The 17398-nt window shown below is 41.2% G+C and overlaps 1 protein-coding gene across 2 annotated transcripts in view; it reads left to right on the top strand.

Annotated features, from left to right (window-relative positions):
* Positions 1-17398, top strand: part of LCMT1 (leucine carboxyl methyltransferase 1) — a 47915-nt gene that overhangs the window by 13795 nt on the left and 16722 nt on the right. For both annotated transcript variants that reach the window (XM_077449337.1, XM_077449338.1), the window contains exons 3-6: positions 374-495; positions 4757-4833; positions 6577-6638; positions 14141-14243. In XM_077449337.1, coding sequence (XP_077305463.1) covers positions 374-495; positions 4757-4833; positions 6577-6638; positions 14141-14243 — 364 coding nt within the window. The remainder of the gene's footprint in view (positions 1-373; positions 496-4756; positions 4834-6576; positions 6639-14140; positions 14244-17398) is intronic.

Here is a 17398-nt window from a genome sequence, read left to right as displayed (position 1 = left end):
ATAATACTTTGGGGGTTTTGAGTAATTTTCTAGCAAAAATACTAATAACTTGTAAACAAGTTCCAGAAAAGGGCCGGTATGGAAGTGGTTAAAGGACTGAGCAGGGAGAGAATTCATGGAAAAAGAAATGGTCAGTGCCCCGTGGACCAATCTCTGGGTTTAACCTTCCATTTTTACTTTTGTTCATCCTAATCAAGAGAAGTATATCTTAATAACAGGTAGCCCTGCATGTTTTCATATAAATACCCAGATTTATCACTAGATGGCACTGCAGTTCCTGTTTTGTAGTTTTCAGTATGTTTGTGAAGGTGAACTGTGTAAGCATCTGAATGAATTTTCATTGATTTTATTTGTTGCTTTTTCTGTTTTTTAGGCTACTATGCCCGAGTACAGGGGGTCTTTCAATTACTCGCTGGCTTTCTGGGGAGGACTGAATGCAATTGCCAAGTCATTAACCTTGGGGCCGGGCTGGACACAACGTTCTGGAGGTTAAAGGTAAGTTCTCACATGTATCCGACCTATAAAAGGCTAGCTGCACCAATCAGAGACCATCCAATGCTTCACTAGAGTCTGACAAACTAAATGTCTTTCTAAAGTGTTTCCCAATTTTGCTGTTGTGTATTTGTAATAGGGAAAAAATATGGGGCTTCCATCCCTGACCTTGTTTTCAGAATCCCTGCCCTGGAACAGGCAGGCAGCGGCCAAGTCAGAGTAAAAACCAGGATTGCTAATCTACATACTTACTGCAGGTCACTGACGAAGAAAGTACTTAAGGCCTGGGTTCACACTGATGGGAATTGGATGTGGGTTTCTTCGCATGACAGGAGGTTGTGACAATGAAGTCGGTTCACACACCTCTGGGGCGGCCACTGTCCAGGATGCAGAAGGGTCCTGTGTGTCTTCTGGTCCATTTCACTTGCAAATTCAGCCAAAAATTCGGATCTGATTTCCACCTGAAGCAGTGAACTGACATGCCGGTCCCCCTGCTGTGAGCCGCATCTTCAGCTAATGTGAACCCAGCCTAAAGCAACTCTGGGCCTCCTTACTACATCCAAGTAGTGATTGCTACATGATAAATGGAACTATGAAACAAGTGTATAATCAGCGTAAAAATATCTCCAAACATTATTCTACGGCCTCAATTAGAGGCCCTCTGTGATTGCTGCCAACACCTATCAGAGTATGTCCACCTGTGACTCTACAAACCAAAAATAATGCAAATGATTAATGCAATGCAACCATTAATATCTAATACAAATCAAATAAACAATGTAATAACTAAAATAAGTGCAATGTGAAATAGTGTCACAAAAAGTCCCAACTGAGAATATGAACTAAACCTCCATGATGGTGGAGTTCATATTCTCAATTGGGAATTTTTGTGGCACTATTTCACATTGCACTTATCATTTTAGTTATTACATTGTTGGTTTGATTTGTATTAGGTATTTTTTTTATTAAAGCACCAGGAGGACGAAGCCTAAACATAACATTGGTACCATACAGACATGAGCATTTCCATATCACGAACATGTTAGATATGAAGTGAGTAAGGAGTTCACATGGATAAAAAATAACTGATACTTGTAATACCCTTCTTCTGCTGAAACTGGTAACTATTTATAATACTGTCATGATGATACAGTAGGCTGCCCAAACCCACAGCTATTTTTCTTATAATTTAAGGCTGGGTTCACACCACAGCGATGCGGGAACGCCGCAAATCCGCGGCGTTTTCCAGCATCGCATGACTCCTGCCGGCAGTTCACACTGCCCTATGCGAACGGCTGGGAGTGTCAATGAAATGTTAATGACACCCCCAGATCCGTCCGCATATCGCAGTGCGATCTGCAGACTCGCACAGGAATCGGATCGCATGGTGTGAACACCCATGCGATCCGATTCTGCTGCGGACCAAAAAAAGGGTCCCGTGCGAGTTTGCTGCGGGAGCGATGCAAATTCAGCCATACTATCTGTATGGCTGAACTCGCATCGCTACGGAGATCGGATGTGATTTGCACTGCAGTGCGGTGCGAATCACATCCGGATCTCCCCCCGCAGCACTGTGAACCCAGCCTAAAACCAGAAGGAAAATAGAGAAGAGTAGACTTGAAATTAGGATAGGAAAAGAAGAGAATGGGGTTGGGGGAAGGAGAAAGGAGAGGGTGGAGAAGGGGGGAGGGGGAATGAATGTTGGGGAAGGACAGAATGGAGGCTCTCGACTAGTGAGGCTCCCTACATAAGACTGGGCAAATACAATGGGCCGAAGGGAGTGTTTTATGATCCTAGTAAGGTAAGCCCCTCATCGAAGGCTATGAACAAATTCCAGAATCTCCATTGTTTGGAGTGTTTTTCCTGTCTATTCTGTGCCGTAGAAATCAGGTCTTCCATCTTTTTAAGTTTCTCAACCCTGCGCAGTCAGCTCGCAATAGTGGGCTGTGCCTGCTGCTTCCAGAGCCGGGGCGATGCAGGATTTGGCAGCATTCAGTAGGTGGCACACAACCAATTTTTGGTAACCCTTTGCAGAAAAGGTAGAAGCATGGAGAAGGAAGAAAGCCAGATTGTCAGGTTGAGTGACCCTCCGGACTATCCAGAAATGTTTCAGCTTGGGGCAGGACCAAAAGATGTGTAGGAGTGTTTTCTTGTCTGCTTGGCACTTCCCGGCATCGATCTGAAATTGTATTGGGTATTAATGGTTGCACTGATTATTTACATGATAAATATACACTCACCGGACACTTATTAGGTACATCTGTTCATTTACTTGGTAACAAATTGCTAATCATCCAATCACATGGCAGCGACTCAATGCATTCAGCCATCTAGACATGGTGAAGACGACTTGCTCAAGTTGAAACCAATCATCAGAATAGGGAAGAAAGGGGGTTTAAGTGACTTTGAACGTGGCATGGTTGTTGGTGCCAGACAGGCTGCTCTGAATATTTAAAAAAAATGGCTGATCTACTGAGATTTTCACGCACAACCATCTCTAGGGTTTACAGAGAATGTTCCAAAAAAGTAGAACAGCTTTCTGCTAACCTAGTTTTAGCACCTTCCCTGACACAAAATTCAAGCTGGTTTTATCACTTGTCTAATGTTATCAGGCTGATTTTATTTTATTTATTTTTTTACCAAAAATATGTAGCAGATTACATATTGGCTTAAATTGATGAAGAAATTTGATTTTTTTCAACTGGATGTGTTTTATAGGAGAAACAAAATAATAATAATACTAATATTAATTATACACACACCTTTTTATGTTTTTTTTTTTTTTTTTTTGTTTTTTTTTTTTTTTTAATTGTCGGTCTTTGTTTATAGTGAAAAAACAAAACAAAAAAAAATGCAGAGGTGATCAAATACCACCAAACGAAAGCTCTATTTATGGGGAAAGAATGTGACAAGTTTTATTTGGCTACAGTGTTGTATGTCCATGCAATTGTCAGATAAACTGTATCTCAAAAAATGGCCTGGACACAAAAGGGGGTAAATCTACCAGAGGTCAAGTGGGTAAAGCGTCACCTATGGCCAATATAGGTACTGCTGTTTCTCACAGGCACCTACAAAGTTAAGGCTTGATGATATATTTATTTCCTCGATGCCACCTGCCTTATTCTGTTTTGAATGTTCAATAAGGTACGTTTCAAAAAGAGTGATCTGTTTTTAAAACCTTATATCTGTGCAACCACGCACTGCCCATGAATGAAACCTGAATTACTTGAACGGCATGGCCTAGAAATGGAAACCACTAGATACCACTACTAGCTCCCAAAGAAGGCATTTGTCTCTGATGGGGGGGGGGGGGGGGGGCTTTCCTCCAATCTATCTCCCAGTGTAATCCCAGGACTCCTCTCACAGTGCAGAGTGAGGAAGTGAAAATTCGAACACAATGTGCACTTTCTAAACCGTATATAAAGCTGCTGAAGCCAGTAGATATACATGTAAAACTTATGTAGGGAGATTTGTTTTATCTCTGTGTATAATCAGAGGCTGTTCACTTCTCTGGGTATATGGTGGGGGTTTACATCCACTTTAACTTTATCGATAAGCCCCCAATATGATGGCATAGTGTAGGTGACATCAGAGGTTAATTACACCCCTAATGTCACCCCTGCACTCTAGTGAAGGCAATCACGCATAGACCGTGCACAGCTAGCCAAACTGATGAGTAACAGCTCTGAACCCTGAAGTGCTTAGAGCTGATGGCTTCTGGGTTCAAATCGAGAGATTTGTGAACTGATGTGTGCTGATCTCCTGTTGCTCTGACACCTGCCATGATGATCTTGGACACCCAGAAGGGACATGTGGAAGGTTGCAGATACCTGAATCACTTCTAGAAAGCCAGCAACTAGGTGCAAAAATATAAACAATCTCCTGTCCGCTGTAGCAGCTTGGAGTTTGTTTACATGCTAGCATTACTCCCAATGTACGTGGCTGTCAGCTGCAGCAGTGTTTTGTTCAGCTCTTTAGAAAAGGTTTGTGAGCAGTGTACGAAAAATTAAAATCCTGCTTGCCGTGATACAATGAGTTTTTTTTCTTTTTTTTGTTTTTGTTTTTTGCAGTCCAGTGGTGAAATCAACCCCTTTGTCTCATATTTGCTTCAAGTTTGGTTAGGTAGACTTGATAAGCAGAGAAATAATTGTCAGACTGTCCCATATTCTTTAAACTGCTTTGGGGTGGTTCAGTGGCAGAAGTTTCATTCAAAAAATGACTTTCTATATGGAGTAAACAGCGGATTGTTTTACTATCATTCTAGGATGAAAATCTCCTGCCCAAGAAATATTTTGAAGTGGATTTTCCCACAATAGTTGCGCGAAAGCTCTACAACATAAAGTAAGTGGGTTTTACTGTTTACCTCCTATAATGGGACTGAAAGCTGATACTTTTAGGGCTGTTACTGATTAAAATTTTCATGTTTGATCAATATATATTTTTTATTAATCAACTATTTTCCATTAATTATAACGCACATACAGATCCAACTACTTTTAGCTGGTCCACCTGCAATGGAACTCTATTAGTGTCACCCGCTGCTGCCCTACGGAACTAACACGATTGTCAGCTTTACATGTTGTGTTTCCTGCTAATGAAGGGAAGGGGGGAGGAGTCCAGTGACGTTGAAGTTCTGATTGAACGTAACGTGTACAGGGGAGGAGCTACACATGACGTCACCCGCTGCCGCCCTACGGAACTAACACGATTGTCGGCTTTACATGCTGTGTTTTTATCATCTTTATGTGAGTAGTTTGTGTTTGAACACAAAAATTAAATCTTATACTTAAGTGGTGAGCACTTAGATCTTTTCTTTCTACCCATGGCCTGGCGTCCTTGCTGAGATCTAAGGAGACGTGAGAGAAGTTTATGGTCCGTGTTAACCCTTTTGATACCCGCTTTCATGACCACCTGTTGGCACAGGGGTCCATGCCATAAGGTGAGAGTGATTAGTTAGACTGGAGGTGGAGGGATTGTCACACTACTGTGGACAAAAAAAATGACTTGCGTCAGTGCTACAGTTTGAATTTTAAACTGTATTTGTGTGAACTGTGACGTTAAGTCATGGATTGTGGAAACGAACTAGTGTCGGGTGATTGTATATAGTGTATACCACATTTACCACTGACTGACTAATGCAGAGTTGCAATACAAGCTAAAAGTAGTTGCATCTGTATGTGCGTTATAATTGAAATTAGTCGATTATTCGATTTAAAAAAAATTGATTAATTGAACATGAAAATTTTAATCAGTAACAGCCTTATAATCTATACATCAGCCACAATGTCCCCGCCCCCCAACAAGAGGAGCAGTTCTGATGGAGAAATGGTCCCTCAACTTGCCCTGTGCTACACGGTGTACAATAGTGGATTGGATGTTTTACCACACCCAAAACCTTTAAACACATTTAGCCTCAACCTAACCCTAAGGCAAGCCATGGGTGGATCAATTTCCTTTCCTTCCACCATGGGTAGAAGTAAAGAAAATGGCTTGTCTCCTGCAGCGCTATTGTGTTCTGCTGGTGGAGGGACACGCAGAATACAATGATTACTGCTAGTGGTTATAGCCGCTGGCAGTAATCACATGTAAAAAGATCCGACAGGCTGGTTGTACCCAAGTCAATTGATGGATCGACTTGGGTACAATCAGCCTGTCCATACATGGGATTGAAATTTCGGCCAGTTCCTGCTGTGCAGGGCTTTACAGGATGCTGATGTCAAGACAAATTTAAACAAGACAAATTTACTCTGATACCTCTACACCTTTAAACCTAAGCTAAATCTTTACTTGAACTTCACCATTATCAGCTGTATATGAGAATACTAGTGATCCTTAAAGGCCTTCCACCAATGTACCACAGAGCAATGTGTCTTCCTTCTTGATCATATAGACATGTGTACGTTGCCAGTGCCATAACTTGAAGTTGAAGTGATTCTTTGCCACATACTGGCCTGTATGATTTACACCCTCGATATGCATATAGAATTCAACAAATCTTTTTTTTCTCTGCTAACCCAAATATCCAATCGGGGCCGCATCAACTGACAATTCCGACTGTTTTTAATTTTGTCTTTGTTTTAACAGGTCAAAACCACCTCTCTCCAAGCCAATAATGGAAACCCACAATGGAGACTCTCTGCTGATAGGTGAGTACATTATTTTGTATATATGTGTGTGTATGATGATGAGAGAGATAGATAGATATATATATCTCTATCTCTCTATCTCAGTAAGGACAGAACGTATTTGATCCCTTGATTTTGTACGTTTGCCAACTGACAAAGAAATGATCAGTCTATAATTATAATGGTAGGTTTATTTTAACAGTAAGAGACAAAACAATAACACAAATCTCCAGAAAAACACATTTCAAAAAAAGTTTTATAAATTGATTTGTATTTTAACGAGTGATCCCTTCGAAAAACATGACTTAGTACTTGGTGGCAAAACCCTTGTTGGCAATCATAGTGGTCAGACGTTTCTTGTGGTTGGCCCCCAGTTTTGCACACATCTAGGGAGAGATTTTTTTTTCCCACTCCTCTTTACAAGTCATTAAGTTTTCGAGGCTGATGTTTGATAACTGGAACCTTCAGCTCCCTCCTACATATTTTCTGTGGGATTAAGGTCTGGAGACTGGCTAGGCCACTCCAGGACTTTAAGGTACTACTACGTGAGCCACTCTTTAGTTGCCTTGGCTGTGTGTTTTGGGTCATTGTCATTCTGGAATACCCATCCACGACCCGTTTTCAATGCCCTGGCTGAGAGAAGGAGGCTCTCACTCAAGATTTAATGGTACATGTCCCCGTCCATTGTCCCTTTGATGCGGTGAAGTTGTCCTGTCCCCTTTGCAGAAAAACGCCCCCAAAGCATGATGTTTCCACCTCCATATTTTATGGTGGGGATGGTGTTCTTGGGGGGCATTCCTCCTCCTCCTCCAAACACGGTGAGTTGAGTTGATGTCAAAGAGCTTGATTTTGGTCTCATCTGACCACAACACTTTCACCCAGTTCTCCTCTGAATCATTAGATGTTCATTAGCAAACTTCAGATGGGCCTATACATGTGTTTTTCTTGGGCAGGGGGACCTTGCGGCGCTGCAGGATATCCTGTCATTTGTGTGCTTCTCCCCATCTTCTATTCATTGACTGCCTTGTGTACTGTAAAAAGAATGCAAAGCTTTTTGTGAATGAACAAGGGAAGAGCAAATGTTAGAATTCTTCACTTTAACAGGCCCGCTGCTCCAGAAGAGGAATGCTGAATGTACTATCTAGGATTAATGAAATTTGATATATATATTTTTGGCCTCATGCATACTGGACATTTAGCCCTAGCACATGAGTTAGCAGATGAGTGCTTAGCTGAGGGGATACAATGCAGCCTGTCAAACTCTGAGAGTCTGACAGCTGCTGGGGCTAGGTGGTGCACCTAGAGGTATGTGTGTTTCAGGCAATATGTGCCCAGAGACTGATGCCGGAATTCAGGGAATCTGCGTTCTATGCGATTGTCCCTGGGTGGATGCGGCCTAAATGAAAGTCCTGCAAAGTGCACCTTCCAGCGCCTGTCAAACTTTCATACAGTTTCGTAGGCTGCAGGCAATGGGGCTGGATGGTGCACCTCTGCCCCCCAGCTGTAGCAAAACCCCGCAGCTTCCTGCACCAGAGCTAATCGCCCAGTGTGCATGTGGCCTTAGAGGTAACTTATTTCACTTGTGGCTATCGCAAAAAAAATTGCCTGGATTTTAGATCTAGGATTTTAGAATTTGATCTGGTGATTGGAACATTTTAACGTGCTTTAAAAACTTCCATATTCAATATTCAGTCTTCAGTGAGCCAAGATGCAGTGTCACTTTCACACTAAACTTTCTACCTTTTTATAGATGGCCAACAATGTACAACACTGTATAACCGATTATGATTATAACCGATAATAAACCATAAACTTCACCACTTATTTTATCTACCTTAATTGGCCCATTGTAAAGCCTCATATCAAGGGGAAAGGTGTAAATTGAGCCAGGGACCATGCACTTTGCTTCGTTCTATCCTAAGATTGTAGGTTCAAAAAGCCACATTGTAATTCAGTGTACTGCATGCACCTATTTGTTGTCTGTATGGGTAGGAATATGTTTATTTTTCCTGGTTTTAAAAGTATATTGCGCCATTATTAGTATATTTAAGTGTAATAACACACATATCGTGTGTGTGTGTATATATATGTATATATATATATATATATATATATATATATATATATATATATATATAAAGTAAATAGTGTAGTAAAGGACAGTAAAGTGAAACCTTCTGAAGGGTAATTAGTGGGAATGCTTCAGCAGTCCCACTATTGTTTGTTCATTTTTTTTATTTTTTTTTATTTCATTTTATTATTATTCCGTATGTTTTTGGCTCTGCGTAACTTCTGCACTTTCAGCTATTAAAACCATTCAAGTTTTAAAATGTTCAGCTCTTTCAGCTAATGATGGAACTTCTTCATACTTTTTAAAATATAAAGCTTTTTAACATTGAAGTGAATGAGAGCATGCTTCAAATCCTCTTCTTCCGCTCCCAAAAGTTTCAGCTCCTTCATACTTTCACCTGCAGACGCCAAACAAACTTTAAAATGTTCACAAAATATTCAGCTATCTGGCTATATCGTTTTCAGTTTATCATTTACAGTTTTCGTGAAAAAGCTGTTTAAGTTTTTAGTGATCATTTCAGGAAATTGGATCGATTTTAAATGGGATGCTTAGCGTGGATGATGTCATAACTAGAGCACAGAGCCTTAAAAAAATTTGTTCCTTCTCTATAAATTGCTCTTATACCCACAAGATCTACTTGTCATACACATTTTTTACATCAAAACTTAGGTATTTTTATCTAGTTTCAGGCAATGGCCTCAGTTGTGTGTATTTTACTTTTGGCTAGTTGAGCTTCCAAATGACAAGAGTTCTTCCATTGACTGTCCAGTATAAAATTCTTCACATTTCCCAGCGAAAAGAGCAGCCAACTTTTTTAAATCGCTGACATGCCCGCATTTTTAAGTTCATCAACATAAATTTTATACCGATACATTCACAAAGGCCGAGTGTCTCTAACAGTGAAGTCACTGTTTCCATAGCATGTACTGTTGTGCATTTATTAAGGGTTGTTTGAAGGGTTCTCACACTCATTAGATGTGGGGATTAACTATCAAAAAGCTTTTCAAAAAAACTTTGAATATTCCACATCTATCATACATTAGTGGTGGTGTTAAACTTTTTTTAATGAAATTCATTTTTATTGTAAAACCATTCCTACTTTTCCAGCTATTCTCACTACTTCAACTTTTTCTTACGGATTTAAGTTATTCATCCAGTTAGCTTTAGCAATTCAGCTATTCAGCATTCCCACACATTTTCTCCAGGAAATGTTCTAGTTGCAGTTGGTACTGTGTTCACTTCTTAGTTTAAAGGATAAAGTCACCATTTAAAAAAAAAAAAAAAAAATACAATTTTTTTTATGCATGTACAAAAAATAGAAATTAAAAAAAAAGTGCATTTACTTTATTTTTTAGGAGCCTGGAAAGCATTACACCCGCAATCGGATTGCTTGGTGCCATGCAAGATTCCTGAAGACTGTCAGTGTAAGCTGTCTGCCCATACATCATACGTCGTCCAGGCATGCAGCTACACACTGACAGGAAGAATCAATGAACTACCTAGAGCTCTCAACAGTGGCGTGGTAGTTCATTGAGCGCTACAAGCCAACAGCCACAAAGGATGTTGGTATTTGTAGTTCATCCATCCACAGACATCTGTGAATGAATGAGATATATATATACCCTATTTATTGGTGTGTGTGTGTGTGTGTGTGTGTGTGTGTGTATATATATATATATATATATATATATATATATATATATATATATATATATATATATATATATAAATATGGAGAAAAAAAAACTTACATTTTAAATGCCCATCAATGCAGCTTTGCGTGCTGTCCACCTGCAGCCTTCCCCAAAATTTCAGCATGTTTTCTTTTAAATTCAGCGCCACCGCCCATGCCCCCGAGATCTTTGGCACCTCTCGCCGCCGACATAGACCGAGCCGAGTATACTCGGCTCTGCTCGCAGTAACACCCCTTGGCCCGGCTCCTATGATGGCCACAACACCGGTCCAATGGCGGGATGTGAAGGCTATGAGGCGGGACTGAGTGTGACTGCGAGCAGAGCTGAGTGCACAGTATGCTCGGCTTGGTAAATGTCAGCGCCACTCCACAGACAGCGCAGATCAGCGGGGGATCGGCGCATAACACCCACGATTTTCCCCTGATTTTAAGGGGGAAAAGTGCGTGTTATACGCCGATAAATAAGGTATATATAATTTGAGCTCGCCTTTATGAGAGCAGGACACCTGGGAGATATTTTTATTATACAGTGCATCCAGAATGTATGCAGAGCGCTTTCTCACATTTTGTTATGTTACAGCATTATGCCAAATGGATTAATTTCATTATTCACCTCAAAATTCTACAAACAATACTACCCCATAATGACAACGTGTAAGAAGTTTGTTTGAAATCTTTGAAAATTTATTAAAAATGAAAAAAAAAATCCCATGTACAGAAGTATTCACAGCCTTTGCCATGACTCAAAATTGAGCTCAGGTGCATCCTGTTTCTATTAATCATCCTTGAGCTGTTTCTACAACTTGATTTGTAGTTCACTAGTGGTAAATTCAGTTGATTGGACATGATTTGGAAAGGCACACACCTGTCTATATAAGGTCCCACAGTTAACAGTGCATGTCAGAGCACAAACCAAGCCATGAAGTCCAAAGAATTGTCTGTAGACCTCCGACAGGATTGTATTGAGGCACAGAAAAATTACTGCAGCATTGAAGGTCTCAATGAGCACAGTGGCCTCCATCATCCAAAAATGGAAGAAGTTTGATACCACCAGAACTCTTCCTAGAGCGGGCCAGCCAGACTGAGTGATTGGGGAAGTCAGGGAGGTGGCCAAGAACCTGATGGTCGTTCTGACAGAGCTCCAGCGTTTCTCTGAGGAAATAGGAGAACCTTCCAGAAGAACAACCATCTCTGCAGCACTCCACCAATCAGGCCTGTATGGTAGAGTGGCCAGACGGAAGCCACTTCTCAGTAAAAGGCACATGACAGCCTGCCTGGAGTTTGCCAAAAGGTACCTGAAGGACACTCAGACCATGAGAAATAAAATTCTCTGGTCTGAGCTTGAACTCTTTGGCCTGAATGGCAAACGTCATGTCTGGAGGAAACCAGGCACTGCTCCTCACCTGGCCAATATCATATCATCCCTACAGTGAAGCATGATGGTGGTGACATAGGTTGGACTAGTGTCTTTTTCTTTTTTTTTTTTCGAGGGAAAGTTGAATGCAGCAATGTGCAGAGACATCCTTGGTGAAAACCTGCTCCAGAGTGCTCTGCGCATCAGACTGGGGCAAAGGTTCACCTTCCAACAGGACAACTACCCTAAGCACACAGCCAAGATAACAAAGGGAGTGGCCACAGGACAACCCTGTGAATGTCCTTGTGTGCCCCAGCCAGAGCCCAGATTTTAACCCGATTGAATATCTCTGGAGAGATCTGAAAATGGCGCTCCCTATCCAACCCAATGGAGCTTGAGAGGTCCTGCAAAGGGAGAAACTGCAAAAAAAAGTGTGCCAAGCTTGTAGCATCATACTCCAAAAAGACTTGAGGCTGTAATTGGTGCCAAATGTGCTTCAACCAAGTATTGCGCAAAGGCTGTGAATACTTATGTACATGGGATTTTTCGTGTTTTATGTTTGATATAAATTTGAAAAGATTTCAAACAAATTTCTTTCCCATTTTCATTATGGGGTATTGCTTGTAGAATTTTGAGGAAAATTTATTGAATCCATTTTGGAATAGGGCTGTAACATAGCAAAATGTGGAAAAAGTGAAGCGTTGTGAATACTTTCTGGATGCACTTTATGTAGATTGTCTCCCATAGTTTATACATATTAATGTGTGCTCTAAATTTTACACTTTGTGAGATGAACAGTTTTTGATTTGTGAATGATATAGAGCTGCTTGTAAAAGAGTGGTCTGTTGAGTCTGTGAATCAGGTCAATTTTGTTTTAATTTTTACTACTGAAGTTTGCAGTGGTGAACAGAGAATTGTGCAAATGCAGCGTTACTATACCATACGTTTTGTCATGGTGCAATCCCCTGTGGCAGGAATCTGAGTCCTGCTGCTAGGTTTAGGTACAAGTGGATGTTTGCAGCCGCTGAGCCCATACACCTAAATGACAGATTGTTGGTGACCTCAACTATTCATGCCTGTTCACACTTGTAGTGATCACTGCTGGATGCGCTCATAGTGTTATATTATGTTATGCCACACATTACAGTATTATGGTTCGGTCTATAACATTTAATTTTAAAGCCATTTGGGAAAAAATATATATAAATACACCCATATTGAAAAAAAAAAAAATTTTTGTTCATTTCTTGGATTGGAGCCTGCAGAGCATTTAAACTGTGACCTGTGGATTGTTGGTGGAAATGGTTCTGCAAATTATTCCATCAGTTAAAGGACTTGAGTGACACCACCGCTCACGTGCAGACTGACCATGTTTCAGGTTATATCCTAAGTATTGGTGTAACATTAAAACATGGTCAGAAAGGTGGACCTTTTTTTTTTTTTTTCTAGAAGTGTAATTTCATCTTTTTACAGTAAATCTGTATGGTGACCTTTTACTGGACCCCCCCCATCCCCCTGGGTCCCGCTGTACTGTAATCCTGCGATCCTGCTCTGTCAAGGCCCAGAATGCCGCTAAATTGGTCAGTGGATTTGAAATCCTCTTGCCTTTCTCTCCTCTCATCGCTAATATGACGGGCTAGATGGATACTGATTGGTCGGTGCTGACCAACAAGAATGCCTCTTGTCTGTACATGCTGAGAGAAACAGGAGCTTTAAGCCACTGGGATTTTAAATCCCCATACCCGTGAAGCAGCGTTCCAGTCCCTGACAAAGCAGGATCGCGGGACTACAGTACAGCGAGACCGTGTGGTATGGGGTATCCAGTGTAAGGTCATTTTACAGATTTTCTGTAAAGGTGAATTTGCACTTTAAAGGACAACTAAGTGCAAAAACGCAGTGGCTGCATTAGATTTTGCTTTTCGGGCTAAACACGGCAAGTACAGATAATACTTGTTGATCCTGCCAAAAATGCCATGCCATTGTCTTATCCTGTGAGTTGCATTGAAAGTAAATACATCTTTGTTCTATTGACTTGCGTCCCCAGAGCCGGTCCAGACTGGAAGTATCCCAACAACAATGTCGGGATCTGCCCAGACGCCAGCCTCTTAGCATGCCGCTCCCACCCTCTCTCCAGAGGGGCAGAGCACAGAGCAGTGAAGAAGATTAGATCCTAAATCTAATGAGAGAAAATCATACACCATTCTCCAATACAAAAAGTGTTTACTGAAACATTTGGTAGTATGGTTACACCCTCTTCCATAGTCTGTCAATCGAGGCGCTGAAAGATCTTGTGAGTCATTGATTTCGGATCTCTGCTCTTCTCTCTGCCTGAGAGATTAATGCCAGTCTGTGGCCATTCTTCAGATGCTTGTACAGATATTTACTTCTGTTTAATTTTTCCATAGATGCTCACAGCCTTGATTCCTCTCGATACGCCATCCTTGGGGCAGATCTGAGAAAACTGAAGGACATGGAGGAGAAGCTAAAGAAAGTTGGCATGGACCCACAGTAAGGTGTCTATTTAAAAATGAAAGCCCAGAATTGAACACACACCATATACCTTAATGTTACCCTATTGTGAACCTGTGCTTTAGGGAAGGAAGCTAGATGCACACCGCTCCACGTGGACTTCAGTCTTAAAGTGTTACTAAACCCAGGACCCTGCATTCACTAGATCTGGTCTTCCACAGCACACAGAACATGGAAATGCAATAATTTTAGTAACTATAAACTGCTAAATGCCCATTCTCGTCAGCAGTATAGAGCAACCTTGTGACTTTTGTCCTATGAGGCTGCATGACCCCTGGTCCTCTAATTGGACAGTGCTGATTGGCCCTGTGCTGATCACATGCACCCTTCCAAGAAAAATAAATACTCTAGCAATGCACACCAAACTGAACATGGGCAGAGTGCCTCTTAGGGCTCTGTACTATAAGGAGGTGGTTTGGGGACAGCAAACAATGGGGAGAATCAGAGAAGACAGGATCAAACAGCCTTTTTACATAATGCAGAGGATTGACCCCCTTAGGATCCACAGTGAATATAACGAGCATGCTTTATGGCATAAATAGACTGATTTCACTGTTGTGAATTTAGTAACACTTTAATTATAGCATACTGCTGAAATCCCAGGTGCCAGCTTAGTCCGTAGCTGCAAATGTCATAGTTTCATAGTAAGTAAGGTTGAATAAAGACACCAGTCCATCCAGTTCAACCTGAGTGAGTATCTACAATTGTCCCTATCCCTGTACATTGCACACTCACATTGGTCCCTACCCTCAAGGAGCCCACAATCCAAGGTCCGCATTCATATACTAGGGTAAATTTTGGACAGAAGCCAATTAACCTACCGGCATGTCTTTGGATTGTGGGAGGAAACCGGAGTACCCGGAGGAAACCCACGCAGGCAGAGGGAGAACATGCAAACTCCAGGCAGGTAGTGTCGTGGTTGGGATTTGAACCAGCGATCCTTCTTGCTGCTAGGTGAGAGTGCTAACCACTACACCGCTGTGCTGCCCTTCTCTTCACAGAAATAGAAGAGACAATCCCATTCAGCAATAAAAAAAAGTGTATGTTCTATTGGCTGTAGTAACAGACACTAACAAAGCTCTACCAGGGAAGTTGATGCGTTTCACGCTCTTAGTCATTCCTTTCACTAAAAGCGTGAAACGCGTCAACTGCTTCCCTTCTAGAGCTTCTAGTGTCTTTCTACATCCAATAAAGCATACAAGATTTTTTTTTTTTGCTGAACAGGAGTGTCGTATCTTCTGTTCTATCTCTGTGAACCTATGCAAGTCAACGGGTTCACTTAAAGTGGAAGTCCATGCAAAAACTACAATCCCTGCATCTATAGACCCCACCGATCTAAAACTAACCTACCTAGCCCTGTAAAGAAAAAATTGGTATACATTTTTTTTTCCCCCCTATCCGACTCCATCACCAGCTGTGGAAACTCTGCAGAGGACAGAGCCAACAGATGGGAAATGAATAGGAAGTGACATCACCCATAGACTTACTATGGGTCTTCGTTGTTCTCCGTGTCCTCTGCAACCGCATCCACAGCAAAGCCACGGCTGACAGCTCAGCATGATAACTTAGTGTTAGAATGTTGGTGGCTATAGATGCAGGGATTTTAGTTTTTGCATGGACTTCCACCTTAAAAGCTCCTTTCATTAGCTGTACATTGTCTTCTTTTGATTCTCCATCACTCATTTTCATGTTCATTTTCAACTGTCTTCTTAAAGGATATCCGCACCCAGGAACAAAAATTTTATATTTCGCAGCTAGGATGCAGTGGCAGCATTTATTTTCTAGTTTAAAGCTAGGTACATGTTCTGCAAGAATAGAAAAATACATGTTGAGCAGGTCTGGAATCCAGTGTCCTTAGAACTTCCTGTGGACTGAACTGAAGTCTTAAACAATGTTATCAACTTTGCCAGCTGCCTTCTGTGAGCTACAAAGCAACACCCCTCTGGTAATAAAGATGAGGGGGGGGGGGGGTGGTGTTTCTAGTCCAAATCAGAAGAGCCATCTAGGACGGGAAATTTCCAACTGCCTAAATCACCAGGGGAAGTCTAAGGAAAAAAGCCTGAGACAAAAGAAAACAAATGCAGCTACCACGTTTTAAGATTTGATACAATGCAGAACATTCTAATATATAAAGTGCTGATGATAACTGATGAAAGTGACATATAAACTTCAGACTGAGTAGATAAAGTGCACATAATTAAAATTGTCCAGATCTAGAACTCTTCAAGTGAATATAAAAGTGTTCCAAGAGAATAGTGTCCATATAGACAAGTAAACTGAGGCTGTGAAGTGCCATTCAAGTTGGCACTCTGTGTGGAGAATATAAACAGTGAATCGGTGGTTGGTTACTTCAGTGCAATTGCACCTTTGTGTGAATTAGTCCCTTATCTTACTGCTGTAAGGTAACAGCGTGAAAGATTAAAATAGCATCCAACGAAATCCAGACTCCTGTAGTAGATAGCTGATAGTTTCTTGTCTGTGCAGCTCAGCAAAGCATGGAAAAAAGGGGGAATGTTTCCAGGTCCAGTGCCGATATATAAAAGGAAAGAAAGGGGGGCCCAGATTGTGAAGTATGTTGAAACTTGAATTTGTTAAAAAATAATAGCCCATTTGGTACTCGCATTAAAACGTACAAACACAGCACCATGAGCCGCGAGCTCGCAACCTGACGTCCCTTCCGGTGCCTATCTGTTCCAATGTGTAGCGTCACAGTCACGTGACTTCATCAGTGCTATAATCTTAGGTTCATACCTATGTGTTTTTGCAGTGCATTTTCATTTTTGCAGAAATGCCATTTAATATGATTTTCTATGGGTCGTGTTCACATCTGTGGACCGGTGCATTTCTTATGGTCCAAGTGTTTTTGCTGATTTCTCCCTCATGACAACAGAACAGACCCGTCCCAAAAAACACAAACCACATAACAAAAAAAAAAATTTAAAATAAAACCGGAGAAAACACTAAAATGCATGTGAAATACAAAAAGCACAAAGGAAAATGCATCAACCACAACCTGCGTAGGTGTGAACCAAGCCTTTATAATGTAAAAGAATATAATAGTTACAATACCATTCAAGACATGAGGGACCTGATTTTTGAGTGCTTGTAAACTAAAAACTAAGGTCAAGTGATAC

Source organism: Lithobates pipiens, unplaced genomic scaffold (assembly GCF_037356315.1).
Source record: "Lithobates pipiens isolate NorthernLeopardFrog02 unplaced genomic scaffold, aLitPip1_a1.2 Scaffold_22, whole genome shotgun sequence".
In the NCBI taxonomy this organism is placed as follows: Eukaryota; Metazoa; Chordata; class Amphibia; order Anura; family Ranidae; genus Lithobates; species Lithobates pipiens.
Note: the sequence above shows the minus strand (reverse complement) of the source record. Positions and strands in the feature narration are given on the sequence as shown.